Genomic DNA, 22,665 nt, shown 5'->3' on the forward strand with positions numbered 1-22,665 from the left:
GGTGCCGGCTGACGCATGAATCAGTCAGAAATCCTGGCTGTCTCTGCCTTTGGCTCTGTTTAAGGGTCAAGAGCAGGAGAGACTGCCGGTGTTTTTGTGATGGCTCATCGCTGGGAAGTCTTTCCGTAGCATGAGTGTCTCTGGAGCAGGTATTAATAGGGAGGAGAGCACTTTATTCACAGTGCCAAACCATCAACACTTCAGCGCCTTTGCTTTAAGTAGGGGGTAAAAAAAAACCCAAGAGACATTGCATATTTAACCTGGGAATTTAATCTACTATTAAATATGATTGGGAGAAAAGGATGATGCCATGATGCATTGAAAATCACTGTATTTCTTCACTTAGGTACTAAATGTGAACGATCCTATGGGAAAAGCATTCGAGAACGGATGACCAAATTGTACTCCCGTGACTTGCCAAAGAACCTGAGATGTTTTAATGGAAGTCAGGGGTGGCAGTCAAAGGGACAGAAGAGAAAAAAGTGGTGACAGAACCAGAGGTTATTATTATTATTATTATTATTTATTTATTATTATTATTATTATTATTATTTTTTTTACAGTTTTGCTACTCTCAATACTATAGTTTCTTGTTCTTTTTTAACTGCAGTGCAACCAAACTATAATCAGTGATAGTTAGGACCAGTGAGCCATTATTAGATGCTTACACTTTCAATAATGATAAGCATTGTTTTAAGCATTATTTTCCTCTGTACTAAAAAGGGACGGAACATTGACCCCAAAGCCGAGGTACTCCAAGAGAAATCGCCCTCTAAAATACCATCCACTTTTATATTGAACTACACAACAGCATAATTCACATAGAGCCACTTTAAGCAACAACAACTACTATAATACACAAATGATTTTTAACAGAATGTGTGTCTTCTAAACACAAAAGCAACAAGCAAGTTTTTAAGTTTCATGAAAGGGGTAGAAAATATAGATATGTGTGCTACAAACAGAGGGAGTAAAGATAAAAAGTCGTCAGAAAAAGAAAGACTCAAGTTACGTAAAAGTACCTGAGAAATCTACGTAAATACACTGACAAAGCATTTGCACTCCTCTCCCTTCCACCTCTGATACCCAATCCACTCCCTGCCAGTTGCTGTTGGTGTTGATGCGGTTCCACAGCGACCGGCATCCTCAAGCTGGGAGCTTCATGCCTTGAAACAAACAAGTCTTATCGCTTGGTTTAATTCAGGCATGGGCAAACTGCGGCCCGGGGGCCATATACGGCCCGTTAAGCTTTTTTAGTTGACCCAACAATCTTGAAGATATGATTAGTAATTAAATCATAGAACAGCTGCATTTCATCCATTTTTTCAGTGTTTTCAGAGTCATTTCAATAAATAGCTGAATACCGCAGGGCTTCAGAGACACATTTTGTCATTTTCAATAGACAGCAGTTTCCTACTTATGCCATGATATACTTTTTTCTCCTATGAGGTGGGTCACCAGCACCCTCCACCCATCTGATCTAACTCTCAGTAGTATTCTAGAACCTATTGCGGCCCACAAGTCAGAAACTTTGCCCACCAATGGTTTAACGGAATCCTTTAATGGGCTCGGCTTGAATCTGAAGACTCGTCCCACGACCCTCCCAACTTTTCGCCTCTTTCTTTTACAGACTCTTTTAGCAACAGAGTCCAAGATGATCATCCCTCGTCCTTCAACAACGCCCCCAACTTCCAACTTCCACCCACCTCCCTTCTGCCTCTGTCGGGGCACCCTGGCCGTGGCCCCTCCCACGGGCCGGCGTTGCCTCGGCGACTACCGGTTTACGTGATGACGTCGGATGTATATGAGCGCGGGCGGCGGGATCTCTCTCCCCTTTTACCGCCATCGAAGCGGAGTCTTTCTTCCCCGGGACCTGTCCGCTGCGCACCACCGCCTCAACCCGCTCCACACTCCGACACCGCACGGCCAAAGGTAAGCATCCGAACACGTCAATTGGGGCTGCCGCTGCTGGTGATAATGGTGATGACGGGGCCCAATTCGGCCGAACTCGTCCGTCGTTTTCTTGAAGTGTTACGTTTCACCCCCCCCTCCTTTTTTTTAAGCGAGCAAGCGAATAAATAAATAAAGAAGGAACGCCGACGTCGGGCTGCTGCTGCTCCTCTGCTGCTATTGCTAGGCAAGTCAGACGGCGACGGTGGCAGCAGCCATTGAGCTCGGGCTCCACCATGATGCGTGCTAACGCTGTAGACGGGTGTTAAAAAAAAATAAAAAATGAGAACAACAATTATTGTACGCGCCCTTCCCCTTCAGTCCTCGTTCAGACAATTTTGGAAGAGCTGACTCCTATTAAAAGGTCACACATTCGCCGTCATGACAGCGGTTTTTTTCCACTGACACGTGTCTTGAAACATAGTTTTTTTTTGTTTTTTTTAAAATATATATATATGTATATTTATATTTGGGGGGGGGACTTGACCTTATTTTTTAATTTTTAATTTTTTTACTAGACGACGAGTTGTGAGTCACCTAAGAGCTAAAGCCGTCGCTGCCTCCATTGTTATCGTTGCCAGTTGAGGTGCAGTTGCAGCAGGGTGGGCGCCACTTCCTACCTGCTGCTGGCCCACATTTTCTGGCTCCAGCGGCGCCGTGTCTGTCTGCTTGCGAGGCTCGTTCCTCCCACTCGCTCAACTCAGCCCCGAGCCTCGCGCATCCGAGCTAGCACGCTAGCTAGCTAGCAGCAGCAGCAACTCGGCGGTGCGTGAGCTAGCTCTCCACTAGCCGCCCGATACACGCACGGAGGCGGCGCGCTGCTGACACGAGAAGTGGGAGGCCGGCTAAAGTTGGCCTGCTTTATTTCGCGGCTCATTCGGCGGCCCGACACAGTTGAAAATAACAATAATTATTATAAGCGTCATTCTTATATTTTTTTTGGTGAGCTAGATAGCACAAGCTATTAGCAACAGGTTGCCAGACGAGCTCGTTGCCCCCGGACACATTAGAGCGAAGCTTGGCGTCAATGGTTGATGGAAGTTGAGCGTGCAACACGTGGTCACTGGGCAGGATTAGGCAGAGACGGAGCGAGAGAGAGCCTGGCCCAGAATGGACAAGGTCTTTGTTCTGACGCTCTATTCTAGCGCCCTTCCCATCGTTCAGTCACCATTTGGAAGAACTGACACCTATTAAAAGGTCACACATTCGCCTTCATGGCAGCCCTCCTCCACACGTGTCTTGAAACATTGTTTAACAAGGACCAGGCGTTTGTTCTGACGTTCTACTCTAGCGTGATTGAGTGTACAGTTCACAGTATATTTATACTGAACAACATATCTAAAATGTATTTATTGGTAACAATCACCCGGGCATTTGAGTTTTGTCGCGTCACACAGACACGGAGATGACATGGATCACAGTTTTGTGTCGTCGACCTTGTGTAGTGGCAACACTACAGATGCACTTTGAATTTGAAAGCATCATTATTATTTTATTTCTTTTGCATTGAGTTTTAAAGATGCCGGAGTCCTCGCTAACTGTCTGCATCACATTCTGCTGCAACTTGTCAGTTTTTTTTGTTTTTTTTTACCCATCATTCTAGAAAACATGGACCTGTAGTAGAAAAAGCTGCTGTTCTCCATCAACCGTTTCTCTTTTTTTGTAACTGCCTTGCTACCGCTAAAAGCTTTCTACTCCACCCCCCTACCACCATCAATAATTTGACACAACGTGGATTGCACGCTAGTATGATGGGCATCACCCTGCTTTAGATATCAGCGTGCACTTCCTCAAGACTCCTCAGCAGTGTGTGCATTTATTTTCGTAGCTGTTCTTGACTTAAGAAAAAAAAGGTGACTGAGCCGAGCGCATCTTTGAGCATGCGTTTGAGAACTGGGACAATGATGAAAAGCCAACGGATCGAAGTCGACGTGCAGACTGCTGCCCACCCCCCACCCCCCCACTCCCCTCATCGCTGATGGAGACGAAACAGTTTGATCTGCCACGTGACTCCTCTGAGCTCCCCCAACTGTCACATCAGCTCCTGTCGTTAAATAATCTTGCTGCTTTAGCTGAACGCAGGCCAGCAGATTTTACAGGGATATGGCGGACCCGCTGTAAATGGACCCAATCGCCTTATTGAATATTTTATGGTTTTTCTTGCGGCTCGGTTAAATCACATTCTTTGCTTATATTTTGTAACTTTTTCATTTTAGATCTTTGAATTGAGAAAAGGGCATGGTTAAAGACTTGAGGTGGCAGGAATAGCAGACCTTTGCCACCACCAGACCCTGGTATAGTCCTCTCGGCCGACGGTGTTGAGGTTTCCCTGTTTGAGAGGGACGGTGCTCTCCGCTGGTTCCTTGATCAGCAAAAATGGGATCGTGAGGATCGTTTAGACTTGAGGAAAACACTCAAACTGAGTCAAAATCATCTTATGCTTGTAGGATTTCACCTGTTTAGCATTTCCATTTCCATTACCCTTTCATTTCAGCCGGCTCTTGCTCCCAAATTCAAAACCAAATGGTGCTGCTTTGTTGACGAGGTCCAGGATGCACAGGTGTGACTGATGCCGACGGCTCCTAAGGCCTTGCAGAATATGATCTGATTCATCCACCACATTAGCGCTGGCTCAGTTTGAGTTGTCATTTCAGGAGACGGCATCATCCAATGGAATGTTCACCTTTCAATCTGAAGCTGTGCATCCAGTGAGTGGTAGCACGTCACTTGCAGTGCAGATGCGTGTTTTAAGTGTCGGACCAGAATCTTGACTGCAGCAGTAAACCGTTTGGTTTCTCTCATGACTGAAATCTAGCTAAACGTCTCCCTGGTGGCAAAGTGGTCATTAATTACTGATCACTCTGTGGTTGTGACAACCTTGAAGAAATTTGAACTTCAGTTCGCTGCCAATTTTTACCAAAGGAGCACAGAAGTCACAGAAATGTTTGTGGAGTTTACATAGCAAAGGTCAGATTAGTTTGAGGCTACGGTCTTTTTACCCGTCAGTGAACACTTCCCACCTCTTTCCACCTGAAACCATTGCCAAAAAGTTTTAGCTGTGTTTTATTGTTTATTTGACTTATGCAATGTTTTCCCTACAGCGCCACCTGAAGTGCGGGAGGTGTTTTCTCTCACCAAACCGTTAAAACAAATGAATGGCAGGTGTGTGGTGTCACCTCTGGCATGTGTCTGTGCTAGTGCATCATACACTTTTTAAAATGACTTTTCTTCAATGAAGGATGGAAGTTGCAGTTTCTTTTGATTCTTCTTCCTGTCCTGATGCTGATGATGACGTTGCTGCCACAGATGATGCATGTTTTTAATAACCACTAAAGTTTAGTGGCTGCAGCACCGTGACTGGACTGCATATGTTGATTGAATTTGATTTGTGTGACTGACTGATATTGGTGGTGTTTTTTTACTTAACTGCCGGTTGGTGGGAAAGACTGAATGTTTCTGTCCATTAGGGCAGCACAGTTCTGGATAAAATGAGAATCACATTTCTTTTCACAATTCTCTCTGGATTTTTTTATTTTTCAAAGTGGATGTTCATTGCCTTTAAATTGAAAGGGAAATGTAGCATAGATATGCTGGTGCTTGGTACAAGACTGGCACATCAACTTTGGTCAACAAAGTGAGCGCTTGTGTTTTTAGCTGAACTGCAACATCTGATTCTGAACAAGAATACAAAAACTTGTGTTCTCCTATTTGCACACATTAATTTTCTCTGTGTAAGATGACGAGTTGTAGGTGTACTTCTGAAAATTCAATCTGCCATTTTTCACAAGTTGAAGTGCGTCACATGGTACATCGTCACGTCGCCATTCGTGAAGGGAGAAAGCACGGTCGCTGGTTTTCGTGCGGCAGAATCGTCCTCCATTAGAAATTGGATTGACGGTCATTTCAACGGTTAGCTTGTTGGAAGCATCTTCTGCCTCTGGGCTTTAGGACAACACTTTGTTTGTGGCAATTTGTTCTAATGTTATAAAATAAGTTTATGTTTGACTGAGTAGAAATGCTTTGATTTGCTGTCAGAATGTCAGCGACTGGCAATGCGTTGAATACAGACCTGGACTCCTGACCCCCTACACACCCCTGGTGTGTGTGTGTGTGTGTGTGTGTGTGTGTGTGTGTGTGTGTGTGTGTGTGTGTGTGTGTGTGTGTGTGTGTGTGTGTGTGTGTGTGTGTGTGTGTGTGTGTGTGTGTGTGTGTGTGTGTGTGTGTGTGGCCTAATGGTAATAACAGACTCAAGAGCATAATGGCATCCAGTAATTTACTGCACACGGCCCACTCAAATATGCAGCACAGATCTGTGCAGTATAAATATGGATGTTTTTCCTCTTTCTCTTGCAAGGAAAGCAGTTTGAACGCTGACAGGCCGACACGGACAAATATAGTACAGGAGGACGGGGGTTTGATGCTCCTCATCTCAGGAGGCGCTGATCTATTAAAATATGTCTCCTCGCAATTAAATGGCGCTAAAGCTTTGGAAAAAAACACAAAATCCAAAGAACGACGACAATTAATGTCGCTTGTGAGCTATATCAAGTTTTGCTTTGCTGAAATGATCAAATGTTGGGCTCAGTCAAAATGTGGATTTGAAAGAACTTTGACGTTGTCTTCATCATTGTTCTCAAGAGTGAAGCAAAGTGCAGTATTAACAGACTCGCTGTTTTCTCCCATCTCTGTTTAGCGTCACCTGAGACTCGGCGAAGATGGCAGACATCGACAAGTACGTGCATCCCTCCATCCCCACCATCCCAGTGTTGAAGGCTTTCCCTCCAGCGCTCCACCCGCACTTGTACTTCAACAGTTAACCGCCCCCCTCCCCGCACAAAGATCGCCCCCCACTGCTGGCTATTGATTTTTATTTCATTCTTTTCATTTCCGTGTGTGCCAGACAGCAGTGTTGAGTAAGCTCTCCTGCACTGAGCAGGGTGTCATGTTTCAGTGCTGGGAAAAGCACCATGCCAAAGCCCAGGCCCTCTGCTTGGGCTGCTGGTGCTTTGTAGAGTGACACTGCTGAGGAGTGTTTATTGTCTAGTCACAGAGTGAGACATGATATTTATTATATTATTTATATTCTATGAAAGTTCTCAACCTGTTTCCAGTCAGTAGGTCTGCACATGTGCAGGTGATGCATTGGAGGGGACTCTGCCAACAATGTGAGTTTTGGCTGAACTTTCTCCACCCCCCCCCCCCCCCCCCCCCAAACCTCTCTGTCCCCCCGAGCAGCAAAGACCAGGCTGAGATGGACCCGGCAGATATGGAAGACGTGGAGGAAGTGGAAGAGGAGGAGACGGGAGAAGATGAGAACAGCAAAGGTTGCTATTTGCACTCTTTCTTTGACCGATGAACACAAAGTAAAGAGTCCGGACTACTGTGACTGTCGATGGGTTTTTTTTTTGTTTGTTTATGCGAGAACATTTGAGCGTTGTTCCAATCTGCCGCGTGTCAAAATGCTCTTCCTGCTTCCTGCTGCGAGTTGTGGACGCAACTTTCCTCTCCGTTCCCGGATTTAAAGTAGTGAAAATAATTTGATGAGGGGATAATCCTTTTTTTTTTTAGACTCTGATTGTGCCCTTTGGAGGCTCAATAGATGGCTCAGGTGGCTGTTTAGCGCCGGCTATTTCTAGCCAGTATGGAAAAGCTTTGAAACGCTGGACCTAATGCCGACTGCAACCCACTGATCTCTGGTGGCAGTCGCACTGTAAAGAAAACATGAGCCCCAACGCTGTGGAGGGATTAGAAAAAATATATAAATATTCATGCGTAATGCATGATGACACTGTTGCAATGTTGATATACATTTCTTATTTAAATGTTATCTCTGAATAGAACATAGCTATGTTCTTTCTTGTTGCTGCAAATTCTTTGTGGTCCTGTTTGTTCACCATCGCTAACGGGGCAAAAAAACCCAAAACAAAAGATAACTCGACGTCAAGTATTGCTCCCAGCTCAGTTTGTGATTTATTTTTTTTAAAGCTATTTGTAGAAAGTCAGTGTTTTAATGGCAACTACTGGTAGAAACTTGACACTAGTAGGGAAGAACCGATACCAAAGCCAGTATTGGGTACCGATACCAGGCTTGAGCACTCCACTCGTCTGCGTAAAGGAACAGTAACTTTTCCAAGCTCTTGTTCCAGCTTCAGCAGCGCTAGCCATGTGCAATACACACTCACTCTCCAACCTTGAGCTTTTTCCTCCTATTTAAAAAAAAAGACGCTCGGGTCGTCGCACCGGTGTACATTTCACGTCAGCCGCTAGCGATGAAAATGGCGAAGGTCCTTTACGCTCCTCGATCGCTCTAATTGGCTACCACTTTTTTTTTTTTCTTTGCCCCGCAGCCCGTCAGCTCACCGTGCAGATGATGCAGAACCCACAGATCCTCGCGGCGCTGCAGGAGAGGCTGGACGGCCTGAACGGGTCGCCGTCAGGGTACATTGAGAGGTGAGCGAGTCCTCTTGATTGTTCTAAGGATCATCACTGTTTGAGAAGTGGTCAACCTGAAGTGGAGCCAGTCGGAGTGTTAATGCAGGCCTTTGAGAGAAGACATTTCATCATAGGAAAACACAGGAGAAGGCCGGAATTATTATTATTATTATTTTTATTATTGTTATTGTGATTATGGCTGAGTTTGCCAAAAACATTTGCCACTGTGAGTCACTGCGAGTGAACATCTGACCACACCAATAGCTGAGTAACGGCTGGTTAGAATGCATAGCCTTGCACAGAGCAGTGGAATGCTAGGTGAGCTAAACCAGCCTCAAATTCAATTCAAATAACTTTATTGATCCATTACAGAACTTGATCTGTGTAAAAGTGTTGGTGCATATACAGCCTATATGACAGTTCAACACAACAAACTACACAACAATGTCAAAGCTTCTCATAGGGCAATCGCACAAGTGCTTTGTCTTAATGGCTATAAGCCATAATAAACCCACAATGCAAATAATAATCAGGGCAAAACATTGATAAAATGGCATCAAATAAAACATTGTGAGTCCCAACATTCAGCACATAGCGCTGGCACGCCAGAATCTTTAATGACAGCATTAATAACTGGACTCGCACCTTGATGATTCCTCTGAGTCATGTGTGCCAGCTGGTCGTGCTCAAAGACTTAATTTATTGCAGAGTAAACAGGGCAGTGGCCTAACGGTTAGATTCATTATTAGTTTTTACTTTCTGCATTACAAGTCCTGTAGACCTTTTTTTTTTTTTAAACGTAGAGCCAAATCCAAAGTGGAAAATCAATCAAAAAAAAATGTTGAATAAAAAGGTGCAGCGCAGCCCCGATGCTTCAGTATGTTCGCTACGTGCACGTGTTGGGCCGCCCTGACTTTGTTGCGACCCTGTGGGACGGCGCCGCTCGGCTCTGGAGCTCCGAGCTGATTAATTAACTGTTGAGGAAACCTGGGTCCTCTGGAAGCGCCTGCGAAGCCGGCGAGCACATTTTCCTCTGCTCGGAGAGACGCATCGTCGCTAAACAAGCGTCAGTGTTGCCGGGAGTTGACGGTAGTTTGTCCTGTGTTTCAGTTTGCCCAAGGTTGTGAAGAGACGCATCAACGCCCTGAAGAACCTGCAGGTCAAGTGCGCTCACATCGAGGCAAAGTTCTACGAGGAAGTCCATGAGTTGGAGAGAAAGTACGCGGCGCTGTACCAGCCCCTCTTTGACAAAGTACGTCCGCTCTACAGTTTGCTTGGGTTTTTGTTCAATTTCATTTCACTTGGCACTCAAGCAGGTGCCGACGGACGGCGGAGACATAAACATGCAACGTGTTGTTGATTTTTCTATTTCCCCCCCTGCATCTGATTAGCCAGCTGCATTGATGCTAACCTGCCTCAAGATTCAAGAACCCAGGTTGATCCATTGTTGAATAGACTTTGTTGTTAGTCCGGGTCTGGTAGAGCAGCTGCTATGAAGGAAGAGAAAAGGCTGCGGAATAGCAAACATGTTGCACTGTACTTACAAAAAAAGAGAAAAAAAGAAACTCCTCACTGGGTTTCTGGCTGAGGGTTCTGTTTTCAATAATAGCTGGACCGAGATTGAGCATTGGCATATTTTTAACGAGAGGAAGCGCGACAGCGACCACGAAGGCGGCCAGAGCGAACGGATCCTGGGTTTGTTTCTAAGCCGTAGAAGACGTGGGGAGCAGACGGATGAGTGCAAATTAATCTAAATAGTTTGCCACTGTGGCGTCTAACACAGTGTCACACTGTGCCAAGGTATTCACCCTGCATTCTGAGAAAGCAGCCTGCACTTGGGGTGGATGTTCAGCAGTGGAAAACAGACACCATTAAAGTTGTATTCAATCCCTTTTATTGTCTTTAAAAATGTGCTGGATTTTTTTGGGGGCGCATTTCAGAAGTTTTGGCTGCATCAGAGACGCGAGCAACTGGGAATTTTGTTGTTTATCGTTGATGAGACGTATTCAGAAAACCTAATCATAGAATCCTTGCACTGTGGATGAGTTCCAACGGACGCCATCTCGCTGAAGCTGGATGGAACGGTGCAGGTGCAGCGTGCGGGTTAATGTTTGGTGCCTTTGAGGCTCGGGACTGATTCTTGTTGTGTTCGGTTCTTCAGTCCTTCACAAACGCGCAAGGTGTGCAAATACTCTTCCTCCACCACTGGCTCGTCTTCCTCGGTCTGTTAATGCTGCAGCACGGCAGACTTTTCCTCGGCTCGACAGCGAGACGATGGAAGAGGCGGCTTCAGACGATGCCGCGTCAACGTTTGCGTTACTTCCCTCAACAACCTTCCCCCTCTCTTCCCCCCCACTGTGTTGCAGAGGAGCGAGATAGTGAAAGCAGCGTACGAGCCCACAGATGAGGAGTGCAAATGGACAGCAGATGAGGAAGAAGAGCTGACAGTAAGTAAGCAGGTACTGGTGACGTATACGCCTGCATGTCCCCCGTCTCACTTTGCACTGGAGTCACTGCACGCTTTGTGCACGCAGCCAGTTGAGCCATCGGAGCGAGGCAGGCACACACTGCCTCAACTCAACAGGAAATAAATGGATAAATAAAAGCAAAGAATATATTCATTTATTTTGAGGGATTGTGATGGCTGTCTTATTATTTAAACAGTCAACCAATCAAATCAGAAAGAGCAGTCAAGTCAACAAGTCTACTGGGGGTGGGGGTGGTGGTAGTGTGGATTGAGTATTAAAACAACTTGGTAAAATAATGTGACATCAAGCAACATAAAGATTTGTGATCGGCAGTACACAACACAAGACCAACAATAATTGATCATTAGTACTGCAGCAGTCCCAGGTGGCTGTTTTTTAACGCCCCTGTTGCCAAGCAAAGATGTTTGTGTCGGATTTCCTGCGGATCTTTATTTGATTTAATTTTCGAAGATCTCGCCTGCTTTGCTCCATTTTTCATTTTCCGCCTTGGCAGCCGAGCGGCGTCTCTGTGGGCGCAGCCGGTGGATCTCTCCCTCTCTCTCTCTCTCTCTCTCTCTCTCTCTCTCTCACTCTCTCTCACTCTCTCTCGTCTCGCGCATGTATTTTTGAGCGCGCAAACGGCCGAGCGCGCACGATTTTTGAAGAGGAAATGTGTCCCTGTGGCAGGACGAGATGAAGGAGAAGGCCAAGCTGGAGGAGGAGAAGAAGGACGAGGAGAAGGAGGACCCCAAGGGCATCCCGGAGTTCTGGCTAACGGTGTTCAAAAACGTGGATCTTCTCAGCGACATGCTGCAGGTAGCTGGGGAGCGAGGGGGCGGGGTCGCGAATTGGGTCAGACGACGAGGAAGGAGGAGAAGGACTGGAGTCTGCCGCCATCTAGTGGCCGCGGGGCGTATCGCAGGCGCAAGTTGAGCCGAATTCAAGGTTCAAGGGTAGCTTTGTTGTCGCGATGTGTGACCTACACAGAGCATTGAAATTGCGTTGCTCAGCGTAAAAGCGCTCAAGTACAAAAAAACGATCAAACTACGTCAGAGTAGTGCAAATAAAGAATGAGAGTGCAAAACTGCAAGAGTGCAGCAACGACACGAGTTATGAAATGCAAGAAAATAGTACAAAATAATATCCAAGAGAAGAAAACAAGGCGCAACGTAAACTTTCAAATGCAGTTCTGAGATTTTTTGGGGTTTTATGTGTGTGTAATGTGACACGTTAAGTGCGTGTACAGTCTGAGAACTGAAAGCGTGTGTGTGTTGCAGGAGCACGATGAGCCCATCCTCAAGCACTTAGAAGACATCAAGGTCAAGTTCTCAGACCCTGGACAGCCCATGGTGAGTGCAAACCACTCGTCAGAAGATGTGACGTCCGCACCTGCCATCGTTTTCACACTGTGGTTCTTCTCACCCCCCCCACCCCCCCACCTCCTCCAGAGCTTCACATTAGAGTTCCATTTTTCAGCCAACGACTTCTTCACAAACACAGTGCTGACAAAAACCTACAAGATGAGGTCCGAGCCGGACGAGTCGGACCCCTTCTCCTTCGACGGCCCCGAGATCATCAGCTGCACAGGGTGAGTCCGCTTCCACACTTCCACACTCGCCGTTGCCGCCTCCTCCCAAATCCCAGCCCCCCCCACCGCCTCTCGGCCGATTGTCAGAGTAACGGCGCGTTTCTGCAAACACCCTTCAGCTGCGCCATTAACTGGACGAAGGGCAAGAACGTCACGTTGAAAACCATCAAGAAGAAACAGAAGCACAAGGGCCGCGGCACCGTGAGGACGGTCACCAAGACGGTCCCCAACGACTCCTTCTTCAACTTCTTCACCCCGCCCGAAGGTAGAGCGCCCACGCACTGGAGAGAAGAACATTGTTGTGCCTGCCGACGAGGTTCCTCTCTTTGAAACTAACTCCATGCACCTCTGCTTCTTTGCAGTCCCGGAGAGTGGAGAGCTGGTAGGTTCTATTTGTTTTCTTTTATCTACAACCTGGATCAGTGCTTCTGAACAGAGTTTCACAACACACAGGTTTTATTTTTTCCATGTGAGGTCACGACCCAAATTTACTCAGCAAAAACTAAAACGCAAGGCCGAATTCTATCATGCGTGCAAAATAGGTGCTTTATATTTTCTCTATCCATCTCTATCTTTATCTGTCTATCTATCTCTATCTAGCTGTCTATATCTATCTTTATCTGTCTATCTATCTCTATCTAGCTGTCTATATCTATCTTTATCTGTGTATCTATTTATCTACACCTTCTTCTTCTTGTTCTTCTGGATTTCCACCCTTAGTCATAGTGATGTTCTCCTCAGTTATTTATTTGGAGGTGAGGTTCTAAACTTTCACTAAACAGTCTCAACGTGAGGAAATGCGTCAAATAAGCAGTGTTTTATGTCTGCAAGTGAGATGGACTCACACACTCGTGACACGTGCTGATCTTCTGATCTCAGATCAGATGTGCTTCTCAATTGAAGTTCAGCCTGACCTTCCGTAGCCTCCCACAGACGCCTTTTACTGGTTTCGCTTTTTGTGACGTTCACACCGTAAGCGTGACCGGTCTGTGTGCCCCCCAGGACGAGGACTCGGAGGCGGTGCTGGCGGCGGACTTTGAAATCGGCCACTTCATCCGGGAACGCATCGTGCCCCGGGCCGTGCTCTACTTCACGGGAGAGGCCATCGAGGACGACGACGACGACGTGAGTGACGAGAGCCGCCGAGGTTTAGCCGGGAGGATGTTGGTAGCGAGTCTGCTGCTCGCAAGCCTGAATAAGAATCTCTCATTCACATGTACCGCATTCTTATTGTTAAAGGACATTTTGATGAGGGAGTTTGCTGGTGACACTGAAATCATTTTATTTTTTCAAAAACAAAAAAAAAGCCAACCCACGTTTGAGTGTTAATGTAATTGTTAAACCTTTTCTAGAAAAGCAAGATGCAAGAGCTTTCCGTCGCCTCTGCATCGACTATTCAGCGCTAACGCTGGCGTTCTGTGGGTTGCAGCTGCGCGACACTTGGACAGCAGTGGCAGGCGCAGTACCACAGGCTGGCCACTGCCAGTGTTCTGACCAGAGAGTGGCTTCAAAAAGTATACGCTGTTAAATGTGCTCTTAGGTGAACATGGTCAGCTGATCATGGTTCTCACATAGTTGCTCTCAAAACAGTGCCAGGGCGGAAATGACAAGTCGGCTTCAGCAATATCCCAATTTTAGGAACTTTATTGTGAATTTTCCCCCCCGATTTTATTGATTGATCTGCTACTGTCTTCCGTCACAGTACGAAGAGGAGGGAGAGGAGGCCGACGACGAGGTAAGAGCGTCGGCAGCTGAGCTTTCAGCCTGGTCAGTCAGGGCGGCCCCGCTGAAGGAGCTCTTCTTCACTGTGTGTTCAGGAAGGCGAGGAGGAGGCCGACGAGGAGAACGACCCCGAGTACGATCCCAAGGTGAGCTCGCTCAACACACACACACACACACACACACACTCCCACCCCCTCCCTCTTTAAAGATCTCTTATGTCCCGAGGAAGACCTTACTCAGCTCTTCTGAACTCTGTTGGCTCTGGGTGAGCTCTGCAAAAAAAAAAAAATGCAGTGAAAAGCTTTCTTCGGTGCTCAGCCGTCTGGGAAAAACTTTATCTTGCAGACCAAAAAAAAAACCCCAACGCATTTTGCGCCGCCCCCACCCGCCAGATTCAGAACAGCGCCGTTCGGAGCACACGCACGCTTCGTCGTACACCTGCTACTGGCTGCCTTCACACTTGATTTGGCTTCCGGATGTAAAACTCTTCAGCATGTTTTTTTTTTTAATTGAGCTTTTATTTGAGCAAATGCCCAGCGAGAGGGAAATCTCTGAAGAGTTAAACCTGAGCCACTGCTTGTACAGTGTGAGACGCACCCAGTGCAGAGTGCTCAATAAGGCCTTTACACATTCTAGAATTACTGTGATCTTTTGATTTTCCCACAGATGTTCTTTATTTGACCAACAGGGTTAGGGTTAGGGTCCTCTGCATGTTTCTAGAACAGAGGGGCTGTCACAACTTTCACTGCAGTACAAACAGAAACCCAACTAAAGTGGTCATATACATACATATACAACTGGTGTCGGTGTCATGGTATCGGCACGTATTTTACGAGTGCTAGTAGAGTACTGATACCAGACACTGGTATTGGTGCTTTCCAATACAGATGCCAGTATGGAGGGATAGCCTGTTGCTAGATGTGTGCAGGAGGAAACTTGGGTTAAAAGTGAAATCAAAACCTCTGCTCCTCCTCAATGAGCTCAACTTTAAAGCTGCAGTGCCCCAATGTGGCTCAAAAAAACTAACAAAAAGAATCCAAATGTAAACTGACAGTGAGTTTCCCTGCTTTTGCTACCACTAAATCACAATTTTTAAATCCCGCCAGCGGTTCCTCTGAGCTGCGTCCCACCTGAGAGAATGTGTTTTTAATAAAGGGGGTTTAGCACAGCGGCGGAAATGAAACTGCCGCAAACCGTATTTGTTAATCGCAAAAACACTGAACCTGTGGCTCAGGGTTAAAAATTCCCGGGGATTCCACCTCAAGGGTCCCCCCCCCCCCCCCCTCGCCACAACCCCTCCCCCAGCAGGGAGGAGGCTGCTTTGGTTTTCCAGGTTTCCCACTCGTCTAGAGCAGCGCGTCTCCCCCCCGAAGCTGCATGCAACGCACGACTGACTCATGTGAATAATACGTCTGCGCATGACTCTTGCTTCTTTTGCTAAAGGGGGGGGGGTCTTTATTCTGCTAGTTTTCCTTTTTTTAATTTCTTCATTTTGTTGAGTTCTCTCCTATTCATTAATGTTTCTTCATCGCCGCTCACTTTGGCACCTTTTGTCAGCGACTCTTTAAATTTTTCCTCAATAGGTTTAAGTGGTGACAGTAGAAAAATAACCTGTCCCGGTAGGTACAGCTTGTGAATTGTCGGCTTACTACCATCACCCCCCCACCCAACCCCCCTCGCCCCTCCGACCCCTCCCCCTCTTAGTTTTGGTTTTGTGGTTTCCTTTTTGTTTCTGCACCTGCTGCCCTGCCATCTCTCTTAACACCTGCCCTGCCCCGACTGACACATGAGCACCCTCCTCTTCCTCCTCTTCCTCCGCCGCCGTGTCCTACTAACCCGCTGGTTTGATTCCATTTTTCCGTTTGTTTTTTTTTAAATCCATGTAGTTTACTCCCCCCCCCCCCTCCCCACATGCACTCGCCCCTCTCATAATTTCTGTTTGAAGTCCAAACCTCCTTGTTTTCATCCCCTTCGACTGTGGTGACCTTGTCCTGTCTGCAAATATAAGTTACTCATTTATTTTTTATTATAATTTGTTATTTTTTTCAATTTTTTTCAATTTTTTTTTTTTTTTTAGATATTTTCAGTTTATTGCCATAAATGCCGTGCTCCCCTTTTTCGAACGTTTGACACCCATTTTTGCACCATTGGTCCATTTTTTTCCCCCTTATTTCAGCAAAAAAAAAATAAAGTGCAATCATCCTCTGTTCAGATGCCCTCTGTCCAAGGATGCGCTTCTAACACCGGCTTAATGACTTTTGCTGTGTTGTGATGTGTTTGAAAAGATTTCCATTGTTTTTTTTAATTTTTAAAGGAAAAATGCTAACAAATCGTTTTATTGCTTGATTTCTGTAGTTTTCCTTTCAAACTATCAAAGAAAAGTTCTTTTAGTCTGTGGCCAAATGTTGTGCAGTCAGTCAGTCAGTCATTATGGCACCAGCCCAGGGTGGCTGCAACGTGCCAGCCACCCTGGAAAGACATTGGGGGGGGGGGTGCTGGAAGGCTGCCTACCTCCAACCATGACGGGCTCCTGATTGTCTCCCAGTGATCTCCTCGCTAACTCCGGCACTGCTTTTTGTTATGGCGGCGCTGGCAGGCCGTCCCTCCATCGGTTCCCTCTCAACCGTTTAACGTTTATTATCTCGCCACAAAAAAACCCCACAAACCCCAGCGCTCCTGGCAGACTGTCGGCTATTTAACTCCGCTAAGTCGCCGCCACCCCGCCGCACAAGTCCTGCACAAACAACCGCCCGGCCGGTGGATTCCTGCAGTTTAGCGTTGGAGGCTCGTCGCATTGTTCGGTCAGGTTGTTATTTCTATTTCCAATTAGCCAGAAATCATCCAGGATTTTACCATAAGCCACTTTTCTCCTGTATGTAATAAAAGGAAAAAGTGCAGTGCCAGTCTGACATCCTAGTCTGATTGGTCCTCGCTGCAGTGATGAAAAGGAGCAGTATGCGCACGCCATATGCGCTTCACAATATTCAATGGAAACGCCTGCAAATCACAATTGTGCTTTGTCAAAGTTTTAGAAATATTGCTAATATTTTGCGAAACACTGTAATGGAACCGCAGCTCGTGAGAGGAAAGAGGGAAAACTTCTGTCACCTTGAAAATTGCATTTGCGGGAAACAAAGTAGGCAAACCTTTATGCAGATTATGAAACGAAGCAAATGACCAACCAGACTACTGAAGTGGTTTGAGTAGTGAATATAATATGTGTACAGGGATTTAAGAAAAAAAGAGCCTTTGAAACGCAAGTAAAGTTTTGGGTAGCGATCCATGAAACTTTGCCACACGGTTCAACGTGAAGCTGGCACTTCAATTGACTTCAAGTTGGCTGTCAACACAGAAGGACTTGTTTAAGCAGCATCCGTTGTATCGCTTTCATCTCTGTGATCTTTAGCCTGTTTAGCTAGCAGCTGTTTTTTTTTTTGTTTTTTTCCTTTGTTGAAAAACAGTTTTGACAAAAAAAGCCATTTTGGATCGAACAATCACAGCAGGTTGACGTTAAGTTGGAAATCGCCACCGTTGGCTTCAGTGTGTGGTTATCATTTCTTTCAAAACATTTTTAATGGACTATTCCTTTAGATTTTTATCTTTTTTTTGCCCGTCTGTGTTCTCTTGTTTTATTTTTCATTTTTTCAATATCTTGTCAGCTACGTGTGTGTTTCTGTGTATGTCTGAGGGCAGTTTGGCCTATTAACTTAGTGGCGCCCCCTGCTGCTGTGGTCTCTTTCAGAAGGATGCAGCCCCTCCAGCTGAGTGCAAGCAGCAGTGAAGTCTGGCCCAGCTGCCTCAAGGATCAACTGCACTGTAACGGCTTCTCAAATTAAAAGAAATAAACAAACAAAAAAAAAAACTATTAAAAAAAATAGTTACTTACGGCTAGGGATGCACCGATACCACTTTTTTACGGAACGAGTGGAGTACGAGTACCTGCATTTCAGTACTCACCGATGCAGAGTACTTAATGACTCCATTTACACAGTATAGAATTACTTTGATTTTTTTTTTCACAGATGTTCTGTTATTTGAGCAACATTCCTCAGCATGCTTTTTTTTTTTTCCTAGAACACTGTTTCACTGCAATACAAACACAAATTTAACAAAAATTGTCATGTACTGACATTTAACATCTAGCGCTTTTACAGCACTGCCTCGCATACTAAGATTTCCCTCCAAAAAACGTTCATATACAACAGCACATTATATAACAATAGAATGTGCTGAGATTTAACTAGAGTGCTTTACACATGGCACTGCCACACATGAACAAAAAAAAAAGCAGAGTGCAAAATTGTCAATTTGCGGACGTGTTGTCTGTGTGTGCGTTCTCACAACTTTGCGACATCATTTAACTTCAAAAGTAACTCAAGAAATTCATTCAAGAAGCAAAACTGCAGACATGGGAGGCCTGGAAGGTCCGCATCACTTTAAACGTGTTCTTATGTGCAGTCATAGATTGCACTTTTATGAACAGCCCCACGTCTGAAGCATAAACCCTCAAATGCCTCTGCAATGACTCGGCCATCGATGCACCGTGCAGTCGGTCCATTGGGAGACATCGGGCTCGACGCTGCTGCGCTAATAAATATCAGTGGTGGAGCGGAAGGTTTTTAATATCGCGCGGCCGCTCGCAGACGTGTTTCTCTCTCGGAGTCGTGCAGCTGCAGTAGCCGCCGTGCGAGTGACTCGATGCATGCTGGGAATGTCGTACCTCGGATCCTGTATGCAGAGAAGACGCCGGGATCCCAGATTATCGACCACGGACAACGACTGCAGCAAAAAGTTTGGTTGTCTTTCGTAGGTGCCGCGAGTAAACTCCTTATACATTGCGTCGTGATGGGATTTCAGTCATTTCTAACGAGTTACTTGCTTGTGTTGTAAAGTGGTAGATTTGGTCCCTCCTCCAGACAGCTTTGCTGAACGTAATTCACACTTCTGCGTTGTATTTAGTTTTTTTTTGTCTCGCTCACCCTCTTCCGCGTGGAAACATTCCCACACCGCCGTCGCGACTCCTCACTTGCCCACCTTGCAGTCAATGAACGTAAACTGGTATCGGTGTCTGCACATATTTTACGAGTACTCAAGGACGGTATCGGTACCGATACCTGACACTGATATCGGTACCGATACCCGACACTGATATCGGTATCGGTGCATCCCTACTTACGGCCTTATAATGTTTTGTATTTTTCTTGGTAGAAATTTGAAGAAATTTCAACGTTTTTGTTATAAAAACCTCATGGTAATAAACTGGGAGCCACATGGCTCGACTATACATAGTATTTTACTAGACCCGTTTTATTTCCACTCTCCTTCCTCCTCTGTACAATAGGTAGAATGAAGGGAAAAATGACGCTCCCTCTAAAAGCATGAACTTGTCTCTTCACTGCTAAAAAAAATAATAGTTTGGGTTCTTGTGAAGTCTTTTGTTGTATTTGCTCTTAGACAACAGCTGTGGTTGAGACTATCGCCGCATCATCGATTTACAACGCTCCTCCCCCTCACCTAACCCCCCCCTCTCTCCTCTTTTGACCAAAGTTCCATTTCTGTCCCAAGATTCTTCTTTTTTTTCTTTCCTTTTTTTATGTCCTAGTGGGGCCTTTAGCACTTGCACGAGCACTGTAGCATTGTAACGGGCGACCTGCAAGTCGTAGTCTGCGTCAGTCTATCTAGCCGCACTGGGGTTGCTACGCTCAAATACTTTCGGCTCTTGAGACATTCCAGTGGGAGGACATCGGCCAACATCTCGCAGTGGGGAGTCCGCTCAACTGGAGGGACTCTGAATGTTTTGTAGTTCCACGGAGGGAAGCTTTTGAGGGTTTGGAACTGGAGCGTCCCCTCCACCTGGTAGAATCATTCCTTGGGATTTATTCGATCGTAGAGCCGGGGGCGGATTTGGGTAGTTCGGCGGTGCGGCCGCACACAGGGAGTCCACTCAGCTGAGGGGACTCTGCAATAGAATAAAGTTTTTCTAGTTCCATGGAGGAAAGATTTTGAGGGTTTTGAACTGGACCCAGTAGAATCATTCCAAGGGATTTATTCGATTGTAGAATGGGAGGTGTGGTGGTAGTTGGGGGGGGGGGTTGGGTATTTCGGCGGTGCGTTCGATAGGGATCGGTCCAGTGGCCCCCGGGACTTTAGGCTCCTTGTAGGCTCGCAGTGGTGTGTGCCTGTTGTCTTTTTCTAGCACTTTGTATCGGTCTGTGGTGTACCAGTGGCGTCCTGTCATCGGTGAGCTGTCTTGAGTATTCCTTTCTAAAAGAAATATAAAATAAATAAAGCGGCACTTTGTTTGACGCCTTTTGCCCGAGTGGCACGACGGATGGACTTGCGGACGGACGGCGCTGCGAACCACCTTCCTTCGCCCCTTCCCACACAACCACCATGTCACTGTTGTGGAGTTGGGGGAAACGTTGGGCCTGTCCGGAGAGGCTTTATGATGAGAGGAGATTGTAGCACAGCAGAATCGAGAGAGGAGGAAATGCCAAACCAGGTGTTTTGATTGTTGAACTCCAAAACCATCCCACCTTCCCCAGCTTCACTTCCTGTCTGTTAATGGCCCTTACATCTCGTGTCCTCGGCTCGTGTGTGCCTGCGTGCGTGCGTGTGTGTGCGCGTGGTCAGGTGACTCACTGACCTCGGCCCTCGCCCCTGAGGTCTCGCATCATTCTAATCACTGTGAAGAAGAAGAAAAAAAGAATACTCCCCGCTGAGAAGCAGAGAAGCAATACTCAAAGCCAGGAAGAGGGGACCGAGAAGAAACCGTAGCCAGCCTCCTTCCCCGTTTGTTTGGAATGCACCCCCTTCCACCACTCTTTTTTTCTTTTGTTTTCGCGGAGCAGCCAATCACTGGTTGTGTCGCCCGCCGTGGATAGCCGGGGTCCTGCTCGGTAGTTGAGCTTGATTGGTATTTGATCAAGTTCAGCAAGGAAAGGACACAATAGAGTTTCTAGTAGGTTCCCTCTGAGCAGCTGTTGTCGAGGCTAAATGCTATGCTACGAAAATACTAATGTACTCAATAACTGTTCGTGTATGTTCATGAATAAATTGGTTAAACATGCCTGATGTGTTGACTTTAATTGTATATATTTCTGACTACATGAAACCCCATTTTAAATTTGTATAATCACCTCTTAATTTATGACTAAATGCTTTGCTTAACACAAACGATGAGCTGCCAGTTATAAATTTGGCCAGCAGAGGGTGCCATTGTTTTAGGTTTATTCCTTTCAAGGTTGAATTGGTTGTAGATTAAGGGGACTTGGTTGGTAATGACATTAAAAGAAAAAAGAACGAGACGTGAATAGAATGAATAGATACATCGTGGTCTCAACAATAATTCCAGCAGTGCAAATGACGTCAAGATTGTTGGCATCAGGGGTCCAGGGGTCATCCATCACACAACAACACACTGCCCCTGGCAGGATCCATCCCTGGATGAATAACCGTTTGAAAAGCGTGTGTTTTGATCATATTTACACCCCCGTGACGGCAAAGTGTGGCCTGGCTGCCTTATGGTGAATTTGCACATCAGTTGGGAAACTTTAGTTGACTCCAACTCAGGTGCTGAGCCCAAGGATCAAAATATGCTTTGATTTCCTGTTAGATTTGTCCTTTTATAGGTGAAGAGGCTTCGGGACCTGGCGGATGAGACTCGACCAGGGGTCACCGACCTTTTTGGCACTGAGAGCTACTTCATGGGTCCTGAGCCGTATGGGGGGCTACCGGTTTGCTAGATTCTCCTGAAATAACAAACTCTCTGAGTTATACAGTATATTATTATTAATGATATTTATTTATGTGAAGACACTTATCAAGCTCATGAGTTCTCAATAATTATCAAAAATGGCTTAGCAAAGTTGGATAAAATTGAATTTTAGCTCAACGAGCTGTGCAATTTTTCGAACAGGTCTGCGGGCGACTCATGAGGTCCTTGGGGGCTCCCTGGTGCCCGCGGGCACCACGTTGGTGACCCCTGGACTAGACTTTGACTTTGCAATAAATGTTTTCTTTTTTATATGTATATAACTTAATGATGAACAATTTAAGAAAACAAACCGCAACAATAAAAAATGCATTAAAATCAAAATTTCAGATAATGTAAACAGACATAAAAGAATTCCCGCGTAATGTAAACAAAACATAACCACAAGTAATTAATGGAAAAGCAACATAGACACATGCACTCCTGTGGTTTTACATATACAACTGGTTTGGTTCCTCTTTCTTTTTTTGTCCGAAATGGAATAGGAAGAAGCAAGTGCTTATCTAGTCCGATTCAAATTGTAATCAATTAATTGCAAATGACCCCTGTGACCCTGAGCTCGGGAAGAAGCGGGTTTGGAAGATGAATGAATGAATAATTACAAATGATAACCATAAAACAACATTCCTTTGCAATCAAGTCGCTGATCCTTTCTAAATCTACTTGTCATTGCTGTACAAAAAAAAAAAAACACTAAAAAAAACCACAGGGTCAAAACAAAACGGAGGGCT

The 22,665-nt window shown here is 45.8% G+C and overlaps 1 protein-coding gene across 5 annotated transcripts; it reads left to right on the top strand.

Annotated features, from left to right (window-relative positions):
• The first annotated feature begins 1,797 nt into the window (after positions 1-1,797).
• Positions 1,798-21,229, top strand: nap1l1 (nucleosome assembly protein 1-like 1). Of its 5 annotated transcripts, XM_076012240.1 has the most exons (16): positions 1,798-1,932; positions 6,644-6,682; positions 7,186-7,274; positions 8,298-8,400; positions 9,493-9,634; positions 10,749-10,841; positions 11,538-11,666; positions 12,128-12,199; positions 12,299-12,438; positions 12,558-12,703; positions 12,801-12,820; positions 13,441-13,563; positions 14,141-14,173; positions 14,256-14,306; positions 15,744-15,779; positions 17,903-21,229. In XM_076012240.1, exons 2-15 carry the CDS (start codon positions 6,666-6,668, stop codon positions 15,747-15,749), a joined length of 1,164 nt encoding a protein of 387 aa, XP_075868355.1. In that variant the 5' UTR covers positions 1,798-1,932; positions 6,644-6,665; the 3' UTR covers positions 15,750-15,779; positions 17,903-21,229. The 5 variants fall into 5 exon arrangements, with proteins under 5 accessions (XP_075868355.1, XP_075868352.1, XP_075868353.1 ...); XM_076012237.1 differs by lacking the exon at positions 15,744-15,779; XM_076012238.1 differs by lacking the exon at positions 15,744-15,779 and having other exon boundaries at positions 10,749-10,829; positions 11,535-11,666.
• The last annotated feature ends 1,436 nt before the right edge of the window (positions 21,230-22,665 follow it).

Source organism: Nelusetta ayraudi, unplaced genomic scaffold (genome assembly GCF_046127955.1).
Source record: "Nelusetta ayraudi isolate G7.1 ecotype Tasmania unplaced genomic scaffold, CSIRO-AGI_Nayr_v1 ptg000135l, whole genome shotgun sequence".
NCBI lineage: Eukaryota > Metazoa > Chordata > Actinopteri > Tetraodontiformes > Monacanthidae > Nelusetta > Nelusetta ayraudi.